This window comes from Podarcis tiliguerta (assembly GCF_965153285.1).
Source record: "Podarcis tiliguerta genome assembly, chromosome: 5".
Classification (NCBI taxonomy): Eukaryota; Metazoa; Chordata; class Lepidosauria; order Squamata; family Lacertidae; genus Podarcis; species Podarcis tiliguerta.
The window spans coordinates 44,505,822-44,526,899 of NC_139538.1; the positions used below are offsets into that span (position 1 = coordinate 44,505,822).

The window sequence follows — 21,078 nt, forward strand, 5'->3', positions numbered from 1 at the left end:
AACCCGGCTACGTACATGAGAGAGAGGCGGGGGGGAGTCATAGTCAGCGCGAGTCCGGGAAAGAGGCATCTGGCGGAACTGGAGTGGAACCGCGCATGCGTAGTTTAGTGTCGAGGCGAGTGGAGCGGGAGGAGAGCGAGTTGGGAGTGGCTTTTCTACCAGGCTCTCGGTCGAGAGTGGCTGAGGAGAGAGTGCGCGTGCGTGACTATAGTTGGGAGCGAGCGAGCGAGCGAGGGAGAGAAGCGAAGCGCAGCCGGGCTCGGGTGGTGGTTGGAGGCGGGGGGAGGAGAGGAAATCGGCATAAGGAGGCTTATTGCTCTGCCCCGCCCCCACAGAGGAAGTGGGAACACAGAAGGCGGCGGCGAAGACGAAGACGCCGGATCCGTCTCGGGCCGGGTGAGAGGCTGAAATGAGCTTCCCTGTGGGACGTGGGCTCCTTTATTTGCAGCGCTTTTCCTTTCCCACTTCCTACCCCCCCATACTAAAAAAAGTGGGGCATGTTGTCGTTACGACCGTTGCTTCTCCGGGGGGGGGGGAGGTCTCCTTCAGCCCAGACTCCTATGGCTTTTCTTTTCCACACAGAAGTGAAGGGGGGGGGAGATTTATTTCACACGCCCCCTGCTTTGTGGAGTAGCTCCACTTTATCCCTCAAAAACTCTGGTGGAGCCCCTCCCTCACGCCTTAAAGCAAAATCCATGATTGACTTTGAATTGTTGTGGGGATTGGTTAAGTGTCTTTCGGGGAGGGACCGGAGAGTTCGTGAGTTGTCAAGGCGGGACGGTCTTTCTCACTTTCCTCTTCTCTCCAACAGGCGAAACTGGCTCCCAACGCCCATTGGATAAGGAGTCTTTTTATTTTATTTTACCCAAAACATGAAGGAGGATGTGCAGTCTTTACAGTGTTGGAGTCCTGAAGCTGTTTCATCAAGGGAAAGGAGGCTTGTCCTGAAATGGTGCCTATAATCCTTGTTGCTAAATAAGTAGTATTGGAGTAGTAGGATTTGAATACTGCTGTCTGCCCTTTTGTTGTTTGGCACAAGTATCCTCCACCAGATGTTTTGCTACACCATCAAAAATATTATGCTGGTGTGTTTTTTTCAGCCCCCAGACTGCCACAACTGATGGCTGTAGACCATCAATGTACTTTATCTAGTAGCATCTTTGGGGCCTTGCCATGTACTATGGTATGTTTATTATGAGCAAAAAATTTGCGATCAAATGATTCTTTGGCTTTTAAAGCTAGAGAGATAGACTTGAAAGAAGTTGTTCTACTTGACATTGGATTATTGTATACTGCATCTAAAAATTAAGGTCAAAAACTCTTTTTTTCTGTTGGTTTGCTGGCAGCATCAAAGTTCTCACGTGACATAACTGCCGCAATTGTGTGCCTTTTATCCCTTTGGATCATAAAGCAAGGAAGAAAGGTGTTGGAAAAAGCCAAACTGTTGTCTACTCTGAAGTTTTGATACAGTTTTTGAGTTACTGGTAGTTTAAAAAGCAAAGATGTCATTCTTCAATTTCCGTAAGATCTTCAAGTTGGGGGGTGAGAAGAAAAAGAAGCAGTACGAGCATGTCAAGAGAGACTTAAACCCAGAGGACTATTGGGAAATTATAGGAGAACTGGGAGATGGTGCTTTTGGAAAAGTATTCAAGGTAAGAAATTTTGTTTTGTCTTGTATTCCTGCTGTCTTTGTCTGTAATCTGTAACTTGGGAACATCTCATTATATCATAAAGATCTCATCATCCTTAGAATGATTTTGGTTGTTCTGTTGTTTACATCTTAGGGCAAACATGGTTTTTCTTTTGATCATGCCAGCCTTCCAACTCTACAGTTCTTTGATTCTATGAATTGTCGCAGTTTAGAATAATAGAAATATGAGATGGAAAAGTATTGGATCATTAATCCACCCTCTTTTTTTTCCTTTGGTATTGCAAAGTTGTTCTTGTTGGCTGGTTTTTCAACTATGACTGGTTTTGAATTTCATTTATAAAAAATAGAAGAGCTTCTTGCATGTATATATGCTGGATTCTCTTCATTTCACCACTGTCAAAATGCAGGCCTTAATTTTTTTTTACTAGATGCAGTTTGTTATGAAAGCATGAAATTAGTTTCTTTCAACAAAGTACATTGCTAGGGGGAAAATACTCAATTTTGTGTGTGTCTTTCATATAACATTGTTTTTGTATGACTTCTGCAAGTGCTGCATATCACTTCAACCTTCCTTTCTCTAGATGACAAGCTGCTTTCTAAACAGTTGGCTTAGGCTTAGCAAGATCTTTATGAAGTAACTCCTAAAAGGAAGAATCCCATGCCTCATAGATAGAGTACTATGCCTTTGGTTTTGAAATGCTGATTTATGGTGGTTGGGGGAATATATGTGAATATATGCAAAACAGCATTTTAAAGCATGAGCTCATCAGAGAGCAGAATTGGGAGGTTTGCATATTAGAGATTGGTAGAACAAGTACAGTGGTGCCCCACAAGACGAATGCCTCGCAAGACAGAAAACCCGCTAGACGAAAGGGTTTTCCGTTTTGGAGGTGCTTCGCAGAACGAATTTCCTATGGGCTTGCTTCGCAAGACGAAAATGTCTTGCGAGTTCCTGCGATTTTTTTTCGCTCCCCACCCCCTTTTTCTAAGGCACTAAGCTGCTAATAGCCTTTTAGCAGCTAATCCGCTAATCCCTTAAACCTTTAATAGCTGCTAAACCGCTAATAGCTCTAATCCGCTAATGGGGTTGCTTCGCAAGACGAAAAAACCGCTAGACGAAGAGACTCGCGGAACGGATTCTTTTCGCCTTGCGAGGCACTACTGTATTAAGTGTTTTCAGGAAAAACACACTCAGAGGAAGCAATAATACAATTTTCAGGCATCTCATTCTTTAGTGCATGGTACTAATTTTACAAATTATCTTTTAAGGACATCCAGCTTACTGGTTGTCACTACATCTTATAAGAGCCAATTCTATAGTTTCGTTATGTAGGAGGTAGTATACCTCTGTGTACTAGTTGTTGGCATTTGAAAGTGGGGAAGAATGTGCTCAGATCCTGCTTTGAAACTTCCTCTAGGCATCTTGTTGCAGTGAGAATAGGTTACTGGACTAGATGGGTCTATGGTCTGATTCACCAGGGCTATTCATATGATAGTATTTCAGTACTGTACTCTTCATTTTGGTGTGGGACTGAGATTGCCTTGTTCAAAAAGATCAAATATCTAGGAATTTGGATCTCTACAAAAAATGTAAATCTATATATTGATAATTATGCGGAAGTATGGATGGAGATCAAAAAAGACCTGGAAATTTGGAGTAGACTAAATCTATTGTTATGGGGAAGAATCTTGACTATCAAGATGTCAGTGCTGCCAAAAATGCTATTCTTATTCAAAATGATCCCTATAATAAGCAGGACAAGCTGCTTTAAATAGTGGCAGAAAGAACTAGCAAAGTTCATATGGCAAGGCAAAAAACCTAGAATTAAGTATAAACTTTTGACGGAGAAAAAGGACGGGGGGGGGGGGCTTTGCATTGCCGGACCTCAAATTATACTATGAGGCTGTATGTCTTTGCTCGACAAAGGAATGGATGATTTTGAAAAACACAAATATATTGGACATAGAGGGGTGGGATAATAGATGCAGCTGGCAGGGGTATTTGGGCTATAACAGAGTGAAAGCACATAGAGGGCTTCCTCGAGTATATAATTAGAAAATCTTTATACACGTCTGGGAATGATACCAAAAAGTTATTAGAACCAAATACACCATGGTGGTTATCGCCTTTGGAGGCTTTTGCTGTAAAGAAAAGTTTGTTAGGATTTTGACATGGCACAAAAGAAAATGAAATAAAGTGAGAAGAAGCTGTTAAGAGGTAGAGGGAAGTCAATAATTATTATTTAAAGTATGCAAATATGAATAGAAAAATAATGTAGAAGACATATGTCAATGTAAAGGCAATTGTTGATGTGTATTTTAAATTGCAAAAATATCATTAAAAAAAAGAGATTGCCTTGTTCACCCTGTTGGGTGACCTGTCCTGGGAGATGGAGGACTGTGATCCTGTTGATTCCCCTGAACCTCTTATGTGTTTTGGTTGGTAGTACTACTGTTCTTGCAATAAATATTTAATCTGTTATATGCCAGGTTGCACTCACAGCATCAGGCTCATAGATTTGGGGGTGGTTCCTGGATCTGCCCTATTTATGCAGGTGCCTGTGACATAACTATCTGGTCTACTATCTTGCACCCTTTCATTGAGAAATCAGATCAAGTCTCATTTGTTCATGGCTTAGTCACTCCCAGGTTGGATTATGTAAAGTATCCTACATGGGGCTCCTCTTGAACACAGTTCAATTGGTTCAGAATACTGCTGGGAAACTGTTATCTGGAGTCACCAGGAATTTGGTTGTACCAACTTAACAGCTTTTGATTTCTTTCCAAGCTCAGTTCAAGAGGTTGATTGGGCCTTAAATGCCCTGACAGCCTGGACTGGACAAATCAGCTTGAGGTTTGCTGCCCTCCTGCTGACACAGGTGTAACTAGTTGGAATGAGAGAGGCATTTTCGATGGTTGCACCCAGGTTATGGAATAATTTCTCCTGGGACGTTTATATGCCACTTCATTACCTGCTTTCAAACATGCCTTGAAAACTGTTGCTTTCAGTGGGCATTTTTTAACTGAGACTTTTTGAATACAGTAGTCCGTTTGCTCTCTGCTGGTTTCATTAGATTCTACTTGATTATATTGTTTTGTTTTTGTATTTAGCCACCTTAACTGCATTTGCATAGAAAGCCAAAGTGTAAGTGTTGAAATACACAAAGCTAAATATTTGTTTTAGCTTTTCATTAGCATTAAAAGAGGAACATATAACACTACCAAAAAAATCATTTACTTTAGAAAATTATGGTGGAGAGATATAGCCCTGTTTATGGAAGTTTTTAATGTTTCATGTTTTGATATATTTTTAACCTTCTGTTGGAAGCCACCCAGAGTGGCTGGGAAACCCAGCCAGATGGGTGGGGTAGAAATAAATTATTATTATTAATAATATTATTATTATTATAGCACAAGGACAGGGTGGGAAACCTGTGGCCCTCCAGATATTGTAAGACTCCATCTCCCAGTAGCCATTGTCAGTATGGTTAATAGCTGAGGATGATGGGAGTTGTGATTTAGCAACTCCCAGAACACCATATATTGCACATCCTGATACAGCATTTCTGTGGAACATGGTTTAAAGTGTGTCTTGTATGACTCATTCATACAGATATAGATGCCAGTCTCCTGAACATATTGCATCATGTTAGCTTCTGGAAGTTTTGCACATGCAGTGCTATTCTCTTCAACTTCAGTGAAAAGTACCATAATTGTTTAAGGCTGTACGTTTGATATTTTAATCATCCAATTCCTTGCTTTAATCATGGAATATGCTTTCATCTTCCTGAGCAGCACAGAAATCTTGGATTCAGTATGGGATTAAGATTCATAACAGTAGAAAAGACTAGCTACGCTTATCTATTATTGCATATCAGACACAACATTCTCAATTCCTGCAATGAGTTGAAAACAAAAGCAACTAACTTCCTCTGTTATACACAAGCACAGAAATCTTATTAGTTTACATCCCACTTCTTTCTTCCCAAAGAAGCCCAAGATGGCGTATTGGTATACATAATAGTACAGTTGATATTATCCAGGGTTAATAATTTTTAATTCTTTAAATCAAGGAAGTATGGTGTACATGCTGATTCTTGCCATCTTTCATTAGTCACTTATGAGCTGGGTGTATACCTCATGAGTAATCTGGAGTCTTTCTTTCACACTTCAGTACATGGAGTGTGTATGTAGAATGTATCCACCCATCCCTTTATAAGGCAAGTCATTTTCTCCAAGGTATGAGTTAATTCTTGTTAACCTCAAACATTTATTTTAAGAGAAGGAAGCAAGGTACCAAAAGGGCGTATTAGCTGTTCATGTATATATTTCTGCTAAAATATATTTTTATGGTAGAAAAAACTCATGATCTCAGTTTTGTCTTGAATATAGCACTTCTAGGAGACTATTTTCTGAGCAGTCTCCTAGTGCCATGGTTTGGGATTTCCTAAAGCCATTTTGTGGTTTTATTTGCTCAGATTTCAGTTTCTTTTTCATGCTGCATATTTATCTCTGAATTGAATAAGGATCTATGAATAAGCTTTATAGATTTCTGCCATCTGTCAGTTTCTGTTTCCCAAGATGTGGAAATGACCATCAGTTGTACAGTTAAGCATTTGTTAAAACAGTAGTTAATTTTTCCTTCCAGCTGTCTGTTGCTATTCTCCACTTAATTATCCATTTTTAGTTTTGTGCCTTAGACTGGCCTCTAATCTCTGTAAACGATTTCTAGGAGACTTGTGGAATTCTGCAACAATAAGCAGAATGGGTAGAATATGGTTTTCAACATATTGATAGCATTTAATATACTTTCAGGACAGAATAAATATATTTAAAAACATTTTACATTATAAGCCATAATTGAGCCTATTTTTAAAAAACCAGCAATGTCCGAAGACACTTCCGGGTCACGTGGCCAGCGTGACGAAGCTGCATCTGGCGAGCCAGCACAGCACACGGAAACACTGTTTACCTTCCCACTATAAAGCGGTCCCTATTTATCTACTTGCACTTAGGGGTGCTTTCGAACTGCTAGGTGGGCAGGAGCTGGGACCGAACAACGGAAGCTCACCCCTCCGTGGGGATTCGAACCACCGACCATACGATCAGCAAGTCCTAGACACTGAGGTTTTACCCACAGCGCCACCCGCGTCCCTATTCATCTTACAACTGTATAAATAGTATAGTGCTTTTCATTTCTTTATAAAGAATGCCATTATGTTAGCACTGGGCAGGTTTGAGGTCTGTCTAGATTGGTGTGGGAAACCTCTGCCCTTGGATGTCCTAGTAGACCTATGAGTCCCATTTCCACCAAAGAACACTGACCTGCCAATCAGTTAACATCACTGAGTGGTATCAGGTAATGAACTGGGCGTGGAGTTGAATTCCCCACAGGGAATGTATTGGCAAAGCAGACCACACCCCCATGGGTCACCCCATTCACCTGTTGACCCACAAGGTGGGGGAATGTAAAGGTCTGCTCCCCCAGCCAAAAAGATTTCCACTTCTGGTCTAGATATTCCAAAGAGGAATGTGGATTGGATGTGTATTGGGGATCCAGGGTTGTTAGTAATCCATCAATCAAAATGTTGTGGCCCTGTTGTGTTTATTTTGACTTTTTAAAAGAATAAGATATCTTCAGTTGAAGTTAAAGTAGTAAATTTGATATAATTCATAAAAGCTAATAAAGGAAACCCAACAAAACAAGCTGAAAGTTGTGACATTCGTAACTAGGGAGAAGGGCACTGAGACTGCTACCCAAAGCAGTTCACTAACTGATATATGTGGAAACTTTTGCAGAATTCGTTTTCAAAAGCCACACTGTTTCAGTATTTTGGTCATTTCAAACTTGATCTGGGTAAGAATCCAAATTAAATTCACTATAATTTGAAAAAGTAGCAGTTATATTAAACTAAATCATACTTCTGGAAGCTTAGATGTTTGATCTTTCTTGTCATTTTATTGTTATGTGATGTCATCTTACACACTATTTCCTGAATTGAAGTGAACAAATGTTTCAAACTTTCATTAAGGCAATTTTTATGCATATGGTTTTTATCAGTAGGAAGAGAAATATTCCTCTGGGGCTTCTAATTGAGTTCTAATGGTAAGGAACCCATTATAATAAAAGCAAAACTTGCTCTTGGTGATCATATTACATGCTTGAACATTGGATAGCAACAAATGTTTGCCTCGGGTTACAGAATTTTCAGCCATTTCCTTTCTCCAGACTGAAAAGCTTTATATTGGCATGTTTTTATTTCTGAAGAAAGCATTATGAATAGGCTGTTCAGTAGACAGTGGCTGCTGTGTTGGTTGGAAATGACAGAAGATACAAAGTAGATAAATATTGCATCTGACAAAGGGGCTATGATGTATGAAAGCTCATTGGTCTTTAGAAACTGTTAGTCTTTAAGGTGACACAAAACACCCTTCAGGTCAATGATACTGAAGCAACCTAAGGAGGCATTCGTATGCAAAATTCTGAGTTGCATAGAATGCTTTATTAGCATATTGTGATGTTGACATTACTGCTTCCAGCACTATTTCCCTCTGCTCACAGCTTAGTCAAACAAACAGGTTGTTCTTTTTAATTCCTTGAATTACGCTGTATAGTATAGTAGTCACAAAGTGCGCACATTTGTATCATGCCAAGTGTATTGCAGTTCTGCTCTCAAGATGTATGTGGAAATAATGTGAGGTTTGTATTCTAATACGGCCAAGAATATGGGATTAGCGCTATATAGATTTCTTGGTTGTTGGTTTAAAATATTAATTTATCTGTAGATATGTTACCTGTGAATCTAAGCCATCTTTAAAAAAGCATTAGTATAATTTATTCTGTTTGTTATGAAGACATTTGTCCTGGGACAGCAGAGCTGTGTACTCCAACTCTGCCTTTTGCACGGGGGCCAAAGGCCACTGGGAGGATGCACCCTCTTCCTCCTATCATGGTAAGGGGAGACCAGTCTGAACCCATCAGCCAGTAAAGAAGCAGCTACCTCCTTGTCACAAAGAATACTGAACAACTCTTGGTTGCTCAGGGACAGCAAAACTGTAGGAAAGTATGGCCTAGTCTCATCTACTGTTGGGGAACTAATACAGATGAGTGGGTGTTGATTATTTCAGTCAATTGTAAGCCACTGTCAATATTATTTGATCAAATGACAGGGTGTCAATCTTATTGGAACAGGCAAAAGTAGCATTGGGTCTAGATCTGGTTTGTGTGCATGCATATGTAGAGTACATAATTATTAGACAATAAAGTTTTGCAGTGGTTATAAAGAACCACTAGGGAACATTTGTACTGATTGGCTGTTTGGTATGTGATCAAAATGGCAACATTAGAGACAGCAGAATAGCATTAGAATGGTAGGATGGGTGGTAAGGTGATAGTGCTTTTTCCATTGTAGCATTTTGATTATAGAATTTTCTTCATAGGGAGGCTTGCCTGAAAAAGATTAAAATCCGTTTTTGAATTGTCATCTTAAATAGATTGGAAGCTATTGATAGTCATTTTGAGACTGGCAAGCTGCTTCTACTTTCTTTTTGCCCATCCTCATTGGGAGCCTAACTACTTAATTTTGGACCAGATGCATTGCTTAAAGACAGCCCCATGTATATGTTGTATAAATGGAATGTGACCAGAGCATAAATAATTGTAAGTCTTATCTGCCTGCTGGAAGGCAAGCAGCAGTGCGATTAGATTAAACTTCATTAGGCACAATCCATGTTTTTGTTAGCTGAAAAATAGGCAAGAGGGAGGGGACAGTGAGAAAGTTAATGTGGCAGTACATAGTCCACAAAAGTATTAGGCTTTAATCTTTCTGTGCAACAAAATGGAGGTATTTTGACAATTTTTGAAGAGAAGACTAAATCCTTGGGGTGCAGGATTTGCTTTTACTGTCCTGAAATGATCCTAGTGCCATCAGTCCCATCCCACCAAGCAATATTGCATCACTCTGAGGGATTTTAGTAAAAATGTCAGCTGCTATGAATAACTCCAGGCAGAAGTTGTACTTTCTCCACTTCCAAATTTTTTTCAGGGGATTCCCTTTCCCTCCACTCACATCCCAATTCTACATAGGAGCTTTCAGCTGAGCCTTACATACTAAAGCAGGATGGTGAATCTTTGGCCATCAGTTGTTGTTGGGCTCCAACTTACATTGGTTCCAGCTAGCTGAATTAATGGCAGTTGTGGATGGCAACCTCTTAAGGATCTTAAATAAACGTCACTCACCCTCATGCTTCTCATTCACTTGGCTCCTTTCCCCTCACTCTGCCACCACCCACTAACTATCCTGTCTTGGTTTGCAGTGGAGATGGTGCTTAGCACTGGACAGTGCTTTGGAAAATGCATGCAGCTTCTTTTATCTTTGTTCCAATGTTTAAAAAGTCATGCTTTTAAGACAAAGGGCAATGCATGCAATCTCCTTAACACTGTCATGTGTAACACAGTGTGTCACAATTGTGTGCATGTGTGGGTGTGCCTGCGGCTTCTAACATTGGAACTATTGACTTTGAAGCCACAAGGGAGAATAAGCCCAATACATAGTTTCTGTTGCACTGTTGTTTTGGGAAGTACTTTGGAAATGGCATGTAAAGTTCTATCCTGCCTGCATTAGAGTTGTCTGGATGCCATGGGGGGCAGGAAAGTCTGATAATTGCATTGTGTGCCCAGATTTCCTAATCCCTTGGTTCTCAAATCAGATGATTGGTCAGGATGCACAAAAGTGTCCCAAGCACCAGCAATATTTACACTAAAGTTATTTTCAGAGTGATGGCAGACGGAAGAGATAAGATGAGGAGAAAGAATAAATAGTCTCTGTTTGCAGGAAGGGTATTGACCTGGCTCTTGTCACTTTTACTGATAGCATGATTTCCCAAATCTTTGACAGATACAGTAATACTAACCAGTGCAACAGAAGAAAGAAATCTGTGGAAATATTGAAGAGGCTATTTCCATGTACTTGATTGATGATGGAAAATCTGCACCTAGTAGGGGCAGACAGTTAGAAGGATATATAAAAGGCAAAAAGTTAGGGAATCTGTCCCTTCAGTGCAATCCTGTGAACATCAGCCCAGAAGTATAAGTGCCACTGAACTAAATGGAGCTTCCCCTCAAATAGAAAACTCTAGGGTTGCAGCCTTAGGGTCAAATTCAATCACCCCATTCTACTAGCAGTGCAAACACTCCCACTGTTGCAACAGGGCTGGTACTCTCTGTTGTATAATATGCTTGCAGAAACTGTTGAAGTTAGCCTAATGGTTTTTTTTCCCCACTGATAAGATTCACTTCTACATTTATGTTGATGCTAGTTACTACTTCATAGTTCAGTGAAACTATGGAAGAAAAACAGAGTTTTGTTTCATTCCTCAAGCTTTTCTGCAACTGCATTCACAGTCTGACCTCCATAATCCTTTAGTGGAGACCATACTACACAATTATCTGTACACAAATTTACTCTTGGGTCATAACACAAATATTATTTGCATTCACTGTCCCCATGTCTGATCTCTAAGGTACAAGACTCTAGATGTGATAGATGTTTGAAATGTTTCAAGATGTTTGAGTGCTTGAAAATGTTTTGGAAAACAGGAAGATCTGAAAAAATTCATAAAATGAAGAGGTTATTGCTTTGTCATGCTTTACATGTGGACGGTCCCAGGTTAAGTCCTACACACCTCTTAGCAGGTGGCTGGGTTGGAAAGACTGACATCTTGGAAGGTCAGTGCCAGTGTGACTGTGCAGAAAGCAGTTCTCCACAGAAAACAAATACTGGCCTTAAGGCTATGGTCTTTAGATATGCTGGTTTATTTTCAGTAGCTTATAATGATGGGTTTCCCCACATATAGAACAGGGGTAGGAAACTTTCATCTAAACCCTTGTATGAGCATGTATGATGATATAAAAAAGATTCACCATTCCTGATCTAGACCAGTAGTATGACATGACACCTGGGTCAGTTATTAGGCCAGCAAAAATACTGGCCATAGCTTAGAAAAGCGAAATCTGGACTCCATCACAGTAACAAAAATTTAATATGAGTGGAGTATAGTTGATTTATTTGGTTTGGTGCATCACTTCCTTTCCCAATACTTTGAAGCTGCATTGTGTCATTCATTCAGTAAAGCATTTGCAGTTATTTAGGGAGGCCCACTTACAATCTGGAATGATTCATGCACAAACCACATTGAACAGCCATTGAAGATCAACTAATACAGTAAATGAGATGTTTTCCTTTTTTTAAAAAAAAATCCAGCATCTCTGAACTATGGTTTCTGCGACATCTCCTTCCCAAAATTAAATTACCAATGCGGTTATACAAACCACTACAAAAAAAATAAAATGAGCATTACAAATTGAAGTGATAGAAGTCAAGCTGCAGATTTGCTTCTTGCAGGCATACTAAATAGTTTGTTCCTTTCTGTGGGCAGCATCTTCCAGCCACTGGGGACTTAAGGTAATGCTACTATAGAACTGTACAATTGAAAAGGACCCCAAGGATCATATAGCTCAATCTCTTGCAATGCAGGAATCTCAACTAACATTCATGCAGCTGCTGGGTGACCTTGGGCTAGTCACACTTTTTTGAAGTCTCTCAGCCCCACTCACCTCACAGAATGTTTGTTGTGGGGGAGGAAGGGAAAGGAGAATGTTAGCCGCTTTGAGACTCCTTCGGGTAGTGATAAAGCAGGATATCAAATCCAAACTCCTCCTCCTCCTCTTCTTCTTCTTCTTCTTCTTCTTCTTCTTCTTCATGACAGATGGCCATACAACCACTGCTTAAAACATCAAATGAAGGAGAGCTCACCATCACTGTTCCACTGTCAAACAACTTTTACCATCAGAAAGGTCTTCCTGAAGTTTAGTTGGAATCTCCTTTCTTGTAACTTGAAGCCATTTCTCTAGAGCAGGAGAAAGCAAGCTTATTCCCTCTTCCATGTGATAACCACCTTAAAATATCTCAAGGGCTATCATATCTCCTCTCAGTCTCTTTTCTTGGCTAAACATACCCAGCTCCTTCAACCATTCATCATAAGGGTTGGTTTCCAGACCCTTGATCATCTTGGTTGCCCTCCTCTGCACACGTTCCAGCTTCCTTATATCCTTTTTAAATTGTGGTGCCCAGAACTGGACACAGTACTGCATGTGTTGTCTGACCAAGGCAGAATCAAGCAGGACTTCCCTTGATTTGGACACTATATTTCTATTGATACAGCCTAGAATAGCATTACCTCCCCCCACACCCCTTTTGCTGCTACTGCATCACACAGTTGACTTATGTTAAGTGTGTGGATTCTTCTTTTCTATGTTACCATATTTTTCCGTGTATAAGACACCCCCTATTTTGGGGGACTAACTTTAAAGAAAATGAGGGGAGATGGCCCAAAGTTGTTGAGCTTTTTTAAGGGGAAATTACACTAGTGCCATCACCCCAGCAGCAGGGCTGTTGCTGGGGGTTGGCAAAGTGGGCAGCCGCTCCCCCCATGCCACTGTGGGCAGGAACCTCCCTAGAGCGCGGGCCATCAACCAGCTGGCTGGCACACGAAGCTTCCCCTCCACGCAGCTGTGGGAAACGCTTCTCTGAGCACGTGCCTCCCACAGCGGCATTGGGGGAGGAAGTTGTGCACCCGCCAACCAGCTGGCTGGCAGTGCGCAGCTTCCCCCACGCCACTATCCATGTATAGGACAACCCCAGTTTTTTGACATGATTTTTGAGTCAAAAAACCTTGTCTAATACACGGGAAAATGTGGTATTTCGCTTTGGTGGTTGATCTGTTCCATGTCACAATAGGCCAGGGTTGTGACAGGACATCTGTCCTGGGTGCCAAACAAGCAAGTAAGCAAATAAGTAAATAGTTTTCCATCCATCCAAACTCACAACCTAGTTAGTCTTTCCAACACTCCTGCTCTCCAAACCCTTAACTTTGCAACTGATGTTCACATTTAAAGGCGAACCTGCAGCTTCCACTCTGAATCCTTTGCTGCTGTTTTGACAGCTCTTGCAAATGTACAACTTTTGTTTGTTTGTTTCACTGATTTCCTTGATATAAAAGGTAAAAATGAAGTGTGTTTCATTTTCGCTTAGAAAATGTGAATAAGGCCCATGGAACTACTGGAAATGTGATGGAAATACGGTAATATGTTTAACCAGACAAGTGTGTATTTGTTTTAAAAATACACTTAAATATGCACACTAATAAACAAGTCAATATAACAGAATAACATTGTCACATTCAGGAAATTTACATGCAAAGATAGCGGAGAGGAGCAGAAGATTCACTTCCATAATAATCAAGGATATTGCAAGGTAAAAGTCAAGTTTATGACAGCAAAACTTTCCCAAAGGAATCCTAGGACACTTTGGCTTAATGCCCTCCATAGGCAAATTAATACATGAGGTGAAAGAAATCCAAACTGCTTTAAATGCTTCAGGTTATTGCCAGTTTTGTATATATAACTTTGTGGCTTGTAAGTAACCATGTCTGGGAGGAAGGAAAAGAACCGCAACAAATACGCTGGGTAGTCTGTTGCTAACGCTGAAGTGGTTGATATGGAAACGGCACTCAAAACAGTAGAGGCATGTAATAGCCATGAAGACAGATGAAGCCCACAAGAGAGCCAAAGCCCACAGAATGCACAATGAAATGCTGCATTTAGCCTGACACCATGTTAAGGCCATCATGCTTTACAATATCCACCCCCTAACAACAACAACAAAACCCAAGACGTTGAGTATTTCTGATTTTATTGGTGGCATTTCTTCCTGGTTGTATCCTCACAACTTTGGTGACTTGTTTCCTGGCCTGTATTTGGCAACTTGTGTCTCTCTCTGTGTGTTTATCAGTGATGTAGAACATCACACTAGTTCAGTTTTGCCTTCACCTTGTGTGTCATTTTACTTGTGGATGTGTTTAAACTTCTACAGGAGACAAAGGTGTATTTTGTGTCTTAGGTCTTACATATTATGTGGGTTACTACTTTCATATGCAATTCATCTAGGATTAGCCAGAAACAAGAACATACCTCCACATTCAGATGTGGAAGACGTAAGCAGTGTGTAATATTACCTTCAAGTTTTCCGTTGTTTATCACCCTCCCCTTCTTCTTGTTGCCTTCATACTGGGGGCAGGTGCTTTAGTAATGCAGGAAGGAATCAACTTGTAGACTGTTTTCCCCACTCCCCAAAGAGTCCAGTAACAGTAAAAGCTGAATGAGAGATGAGACAATGAATTAGAGGGCAATTAAAACACAGACATTTTACAATGTTAATACTTCTTTGTAGAGTCTGTTGAAGATGGGGAAGTGCTCATAAAGTTATATAAATTGGAACAAGTAAAACAACTGACCAGAATTTTGTTTCAATGTATTTTGCAGGCTCAGAACAAAGAAACAAATGTGCTTGCTGCTGCAAAGGTGATTGATACTAAATCTGAGGAAGAACTTGAAGACTACATGGTTGAAATTGATATCCTAGCATCCTGTGATCATCCTAACATTGTCAAACTTCTAGATGCCTTTTATTATGAAAACAACCTTTGGGTAGGTATTTGCTGTTGTTCAGAGCCTGAACTTAAGGAGAAGATGTGAAATTACAGTGTCTTTATGACTTGACAAAACAATACTTCAGTACAATATGGGTGTTTAATTAGTACTTTTTGTTTGCATATGTACAGTTTGTTGACAGTGGAGGAAAGGGTGCTTAAACCTTCTGGAGTGTAACTTTAGACCTAAATATGCTTGCTGTTAAGGCAAAAGCTTTTGCTAGAGATCTCAATTCATAAAATAAGATATTTTACTTTAAATTTATATATTTATTTAAGAATACTTATATCTTGCCCTTTCATTGTAAAAATCTTTATGCTCTCAAGTGTGATGGATTGGGCTTTTATTTTTGCCAGCCTAGGTGAAAGGAACAGATCATTTTCACCAACTGACAGGTGGGCGGGTGGCGCTGTGGTCTAAACCACTGAGCCTAGGGCTCGCCAATCGGAAGGCTGGCAGTTTGAATCCCTGTGACGGGGTGAGCTCCCGTTGTTCGGTCCCAGCTCCTGCCCACCTAGCAGTTTGAAAGCACGTCAAGTGCAAGTAGATAAATAGGTACTGCTCAAGGGGGAAGGTAAACAGTGTTTCCGTGCACTCCTCTGGTTCATCAGAAGCAGCTTAGTCATGCTGGCCACATGACCCGGAAGCTGCATGCCAGCTCCCTCGGCCAGTAAAGCGAGATGAGCACCACAACCCCTGCGTTATCCGCGGCTGGACTTAATGGTCAGGGTTCCCCTTTACCCCCCTGAGTGGAGGAGAGATACAGGCCACACTTTGTTTACTGTGGCTTACTACATTCAGAAAATCATGGGGGTATAAGCCTCAATCCTGGGTTTCCAGAATTTTCATGCAATTTCCCCCCTCCAAAGTCTGTTGCCTTCTTAAAATTTTAGCTAATGGGGGAGTTGCTTATTATAAGGTCAATTTGTTAAATCTCAGAATTCTAGACCAGTAGGGGAGTGGTGTGAGACCTAGAGAAAGTCCTGAGGACCAGATAAGAGGCTTGGAGGGTCACATTCAGCTGGTGGGCCTGAGGTTCCCCACCCTGGTATAGAATGTTCTGCCCATAAGCATTGCTCAATTTGATTTAAGCATATAGCCTCCCTAGAAAGAGTGTTTGAGGGTTAGGCAGGGACAGGAATTGCAGTGTTTTTCATTGTGTGCCCACACATCGTAACAGTAACAAAATGCTAGGTTTTCTATTGTTGCTGCTTGCTAAATATCAGATACAGAGTTCTTCATTTCTATAACTGAAAACAATCAATATGACCAGTAAAAGCCTGCCATCTTTTGTCATCAACAAACATTCACAACCCAAAGAGGAAACGAGAGAGTGACTGATTAGTCAAACATCAGAAGCCTAAAAATGTTGATACACTTGGGATGGATCTAGACACATCAAAGAAGTGTTTCAGTTAAATGTATTGTAAATTTAAACAGGGAAAACAGGTAGAGAAAAGTGGGACTCCATGGCGCCATCTGGTGCCACAATGTTATGTTGCATATATAACACATAAAATAGCTTTTTCTTTACCCATCTAGCTGAGTCCTTGGTTAGGGGAGTTTTGATTTATCTCCTATGCTCTGACTAGCCAAAGTTAAATCTCAATACTTGGATGATTAAAAATAGATTATTTTCATTTTTATATGCAGATCCTGATTGAATTCTGTGCTGGTGGTGCTGTAGATGCTGTAATGTTGGGCAAGTACAATATTATGTTTTGCAAAAGAAAGCTACAATTTTGCATATTAACAGTTTGGTTATACTGTGTACCAAAATATGTCTGTCTGTCTGTCTGTCTGTCTCTATCTATCTATCTATCTATCTATCTATCTATCTATCTATCATCTATCTATTTTCTGCACTGCACTTCATCTGAGGATCATGGGGTGGTTTACAATATAAAAACACAAAAATACATAACATAGAAACAAACAATAACAATCACCACACCACACCACACACAGTTTAAAAGGCCACAGATTGTTTAATTAGCAAAAGGCCTGGGAGAAGGGGAATGTTTTGCCTGGTGCCGAAAGGTATGTAACAAAGGCACTAGGTGAGCCTTCCTCTACAAGCAGGGAGCCGCTGCAGAAAAGGCCCGCTATGTGTTGCCACCCTTCAGACCTCTCATGGAAGAAGCACACAAAGAAGGGCCTCAAATGAGGATTGCAGGGTTCAGGTTGGTTGATTTGGGGACAGGCGGCCCTTGTGATTTTAAACATTTCTATACATTTAACACAAAAGACACTACTTACCAAATCTATCCTAGGAATTAATTTAGTAGTTAAAATCCTTCTAAAATAAAAAGCTTTTGTCACTCCTAAGAAAGGCCTTAAGGGGAGAGCAGTTTCTGATCTCACTAAAGGAGTTCATTTCAAGACCTCTTGAAAACCACAGTAAAAACCCCCAAAGAGTGTTACTTCATCCTAATTACCAGGGCAGCAGGACTTCTTGAACTTCCCCAATAGGCCATTCTTATCTCTCATTTTAGCTTTGATGAGAAAGCTGGAGCCCAGAATAATTTATGGAACTTTAATAGTACTGTACCTTCTGCAGCACCTCCCTTTTTTCACTCTCAGCCACCTCCATTTTGACTAGTATATAAGATAAAAGAATTCAGGTGTAAAAGAAAGTGTGTTGCCAGTTCTGATTTATGAGAAATCTGCTCCAGATAAAAAAATAGTTTGGAAAACAGTGGGGCATATTTTTTCACAGTGTAGGAATTCTGCTAATTTTTAGAATTTTGTTATGCTTGAATCTGATTGAATTTGAACATCTTAAACAAAAAAACCTCAAAGGTATTTTATGAGTGCTGTAGCAGCACTTTGCATCTTGGAAGAAACTGATTGCTCACCACAGAATATGGGGATCCCTTGACCCTCCAAATGTTGCTGAATTATCCATCATTGGCTATTGATCATTCTTGCTGGGGATGATGAGAGTTGTGGTTCAGCAACATTTGGGGGTGAGGGGTAAAGGTTGCCCATGCCTGGTTTAATATATTTTCTGGACACATTTTATATATAAGAATATCTATAGTTAAACTGTTTTATTTTAATGTATTTAGTCGCAAACATACACACAAGTATCATGATTCAGCAATGCTGCAAAATGAAAAACAAGACAGCATTTGAACTATTGTGGATATAAATCTCTATGACATAGCTTTTACATTAAAACAAAGAAAACAGGTTCCACTGCTTAGTGTTGCAAGACTTTTATTTTAGCTCTCTGTTTCTGAAATACTCCTTCAGGAACTTGAAAAGCTTGCAAGTACTTTAAGGTACTTGTTTGGAAAGCCTGAACTTAACAACCAACTTTGAACAGGTTTATTCTCTCTGTGTCTGGAATGAATAGCTAGGGTGATAATTTCAGGAGCTTGCAAGTTTTTCAAGTTCCTGAAGGACTATTCATTCCAAAACACATAGAACTATAATAAAAGTCATGTGACCAGTAAGCATCAGAGCCTGTTCTCATTTTTGTTTTGATTCTTCGTGGTGCTTCTTTATATTTCTTCACCCTGTGGCTTCTACATTAGCTTTCTCCAACCTCGTACCCTCCTAATGTGTTGAACTACAACTTGTTCAGTGGCCAAGGTGACTGGGGGAATGATAAGAGCTGTAGTCAAACACATATAATCAACACTAGGTTGGAGAATCCCGTTCTGTTTGATCAGCTTTTAAGACTTATCAGGTTGAAGCAAATGTTCATTAAAGAATGTGAATCAATGCAATCTGCAAATGATGGTTTTTATATTTTGAGAGTATGCTTTTCTTGTAGAACTTGAGAGGCCACTAACCGAGCCACAGATCAGGGTAGTTTGCAGGCAGACACTTGAGGCGCTGCACTATCTGCATGAAAATAAGATCATTCATCGAGATCTAAAAGCTGGCAATATTCTTTTCACATTGGATGGAGACATTAAGCTAGGTGAGTATTCCTCTTTTAAAAAATTAAGTTGGATGAAAAGAGATTTCATGATGTATTATTTTCCAGCTGGTATAAGTAAGTTTTGTTGACCTGGAAAATAAACAATTTAAGTAATTACAGTGGTACCTCAGGTTAAGTACTTAATTCGTTCCAGAGGTCCGTTCTTAACCTGAAACTTTTCTTAACCTGAAGCACCACTTTAGCTAATGGGGCCTCCTGCTGCTGCCGCGCTGCTGGGGCCCGATTTCTGTTCTTATCCTGAAGCAAAGTTCTTAACCTGAAGCACTATTTCTGGGTTAGCGAAGTGTGTAACCTGAAGCGTATGTAACCTGAAGCGTATGTAACCCGAGGTACCACTGTATTGTAATTACACTTGACAAATTTCCTTTGGATTTCAGAGTGAATGGGTGGGCCTATTGTAATACTTCTACTGAATACTTTAATGTTTCTTAAAGCCCAACCTGGTATGTTTTTTGGGACACACATAGAAACACTTTAAAATGCCTGTACTTGTTCAGATAAATGATCTACATAGTTAGACCATTTCTTTGTATTGTACTGACCTACCAAATGCTTGGGGAAGATTATAATCAAGGCATGCTATCAATATTCGTTGCCTGTTTTTAAACCCCAGCATCCAGCATCTAGCAGTCACAGATAAGGTTCAATCATATGCTACCCTTACAATGTGGCTGTTGCTTCTGCATGGTCAGTTGCCATGCCAAGAAACCCCATCATATCGGCTAAGGTTTCCATGTGGGAAAATAAAAATGCCAGCTGTCCACTGAATGGGATTCCTTGAATGGTCAGAAGCAACAACCACTGAGATAATATGAATGGCATGCCTCTGAATACCAGTTGCTGGGAATCACAAGTCAAGTGAGGAGAGCACTGTTACACTCAGTCTCTGTTTGCAGGTTTCTCGTAGGCATCTGGTTGGCCGTTGTAAGATGAAAATGCTGAACTACATGGGTCTTTGGGCTTAATCCAGCAGGACTGTTATGTCCTTATAGGAGCAATATATTTTTAATCCAACTCTTAAACAATTGTTTGTACTTGGCTTTCAATACATACTGTGGAGTGGAGTCAATATGTAAATTATGCATTGAATGCCGAAGTACTTACTTTAGTCTTAAGAAATAAGATGTGCCTATTGAGTTCCAGCATTTTGAATATTTGTACCAGCAAGCAAATGCCTTCCTTTGTGCTGTAATTTGTTTTATTGGATTATTAGGCTCCTTTAAGATTATTATATATAGCTTTATTTCATTCTCACAAGAAATCTTTAAAAATAGTTTGAGCTTAGATCTTCAGGGCAGTGTCTGCCTCTCACTCCTGCTTTTTGTGGTGGCTTCTTACTGTTTGGTCATAACTTAGCCCATTAAGGTGTTTAAAGGCCGTTTTAGGAAATCCACATGAATGTGTGGGGATTAAGGAATGGGCATACATTTCTTTTCTTCCCAGATTGAAACTATTGACTTAAACTGAGGAACAGCTTCCTCCTCAACTCCGTTTACTATTTGCATCTTTAGGCAGAACGTTTCAGTATTGGCAAACTGACTTCTTACACTCATAGGGCCAGATTAAACTACAGTGGTACCTCGGTCTACGAACAGTCCTGTTAACGAACGCTTCGGACAACGAACTCTGCAATACCGGAAGTCGGTCTCATTAGGGAAAGCGCATGCCTCAGTTTAAGAATGCTTTGGTCTAAGAACGGACCTGCAGAACGGATTAAGTTCGTAACCCAAGGTACCACTGTAATCCAGTTTATAAGGAGATGTCAGCACAAGGACTCCTGCTAATGCAGCAGGGCTCTCCTTCCCCCACATATCTCCAAGCCTTCCCCAAATCCACTGTGGAGGTTTGGGAGAATACCCAGAATAACCCAGGGTGGAAGAAAGGGAAAATAATTACATCGGGCAAGCAGATTTCCATCAAAAT

The 21,078-nt window shown here is 40.3% G+C and overlaps 1 protein-coding gene across 6 annotated transcripts in view; it reads left to right on the plus strand.

Moving 5' to 3' along the window:
- Positions 1-7: 7 nt before the first annotated feature.
- The window catches only part of SLK (STE20 like kinase), a 47,896-nt gene continuing 26,825 nt past the window's right edge, over positions 8-21,078 (plus strand). For 4 of the 6 annotated variants that reach the window (XM_083441500.1, XM_083441504.1, XM_083441502.1 and 1 more), the window contains exons 1-5: positions 8-396; positions 812-1,652; positions 15,033-15,197; positions 16,854-16,902; positions 18,985-19,134. In XM_083441500.1, the coding sequence (XP_083297626.1) occupies positions 1,503-1,652; positions 15,033-15,197; positions 16,854-16,902; positions 18,985-19,134 (514 nt within the window). In that variant the 5' untranslated portion in view covers positions 8-396; positions 812-1,502. Of the gene's footprint in view, positions 422-811; positions 1,653-15,032; positions 15,198-16,853; positions 16,903-18,984; positions 19,135-21,078 lie in introns of all 6 variants that reach the window. The other 2 variants (XM_083441503.1, XM_083441501.1) reach the window with 2 other exon arrangements.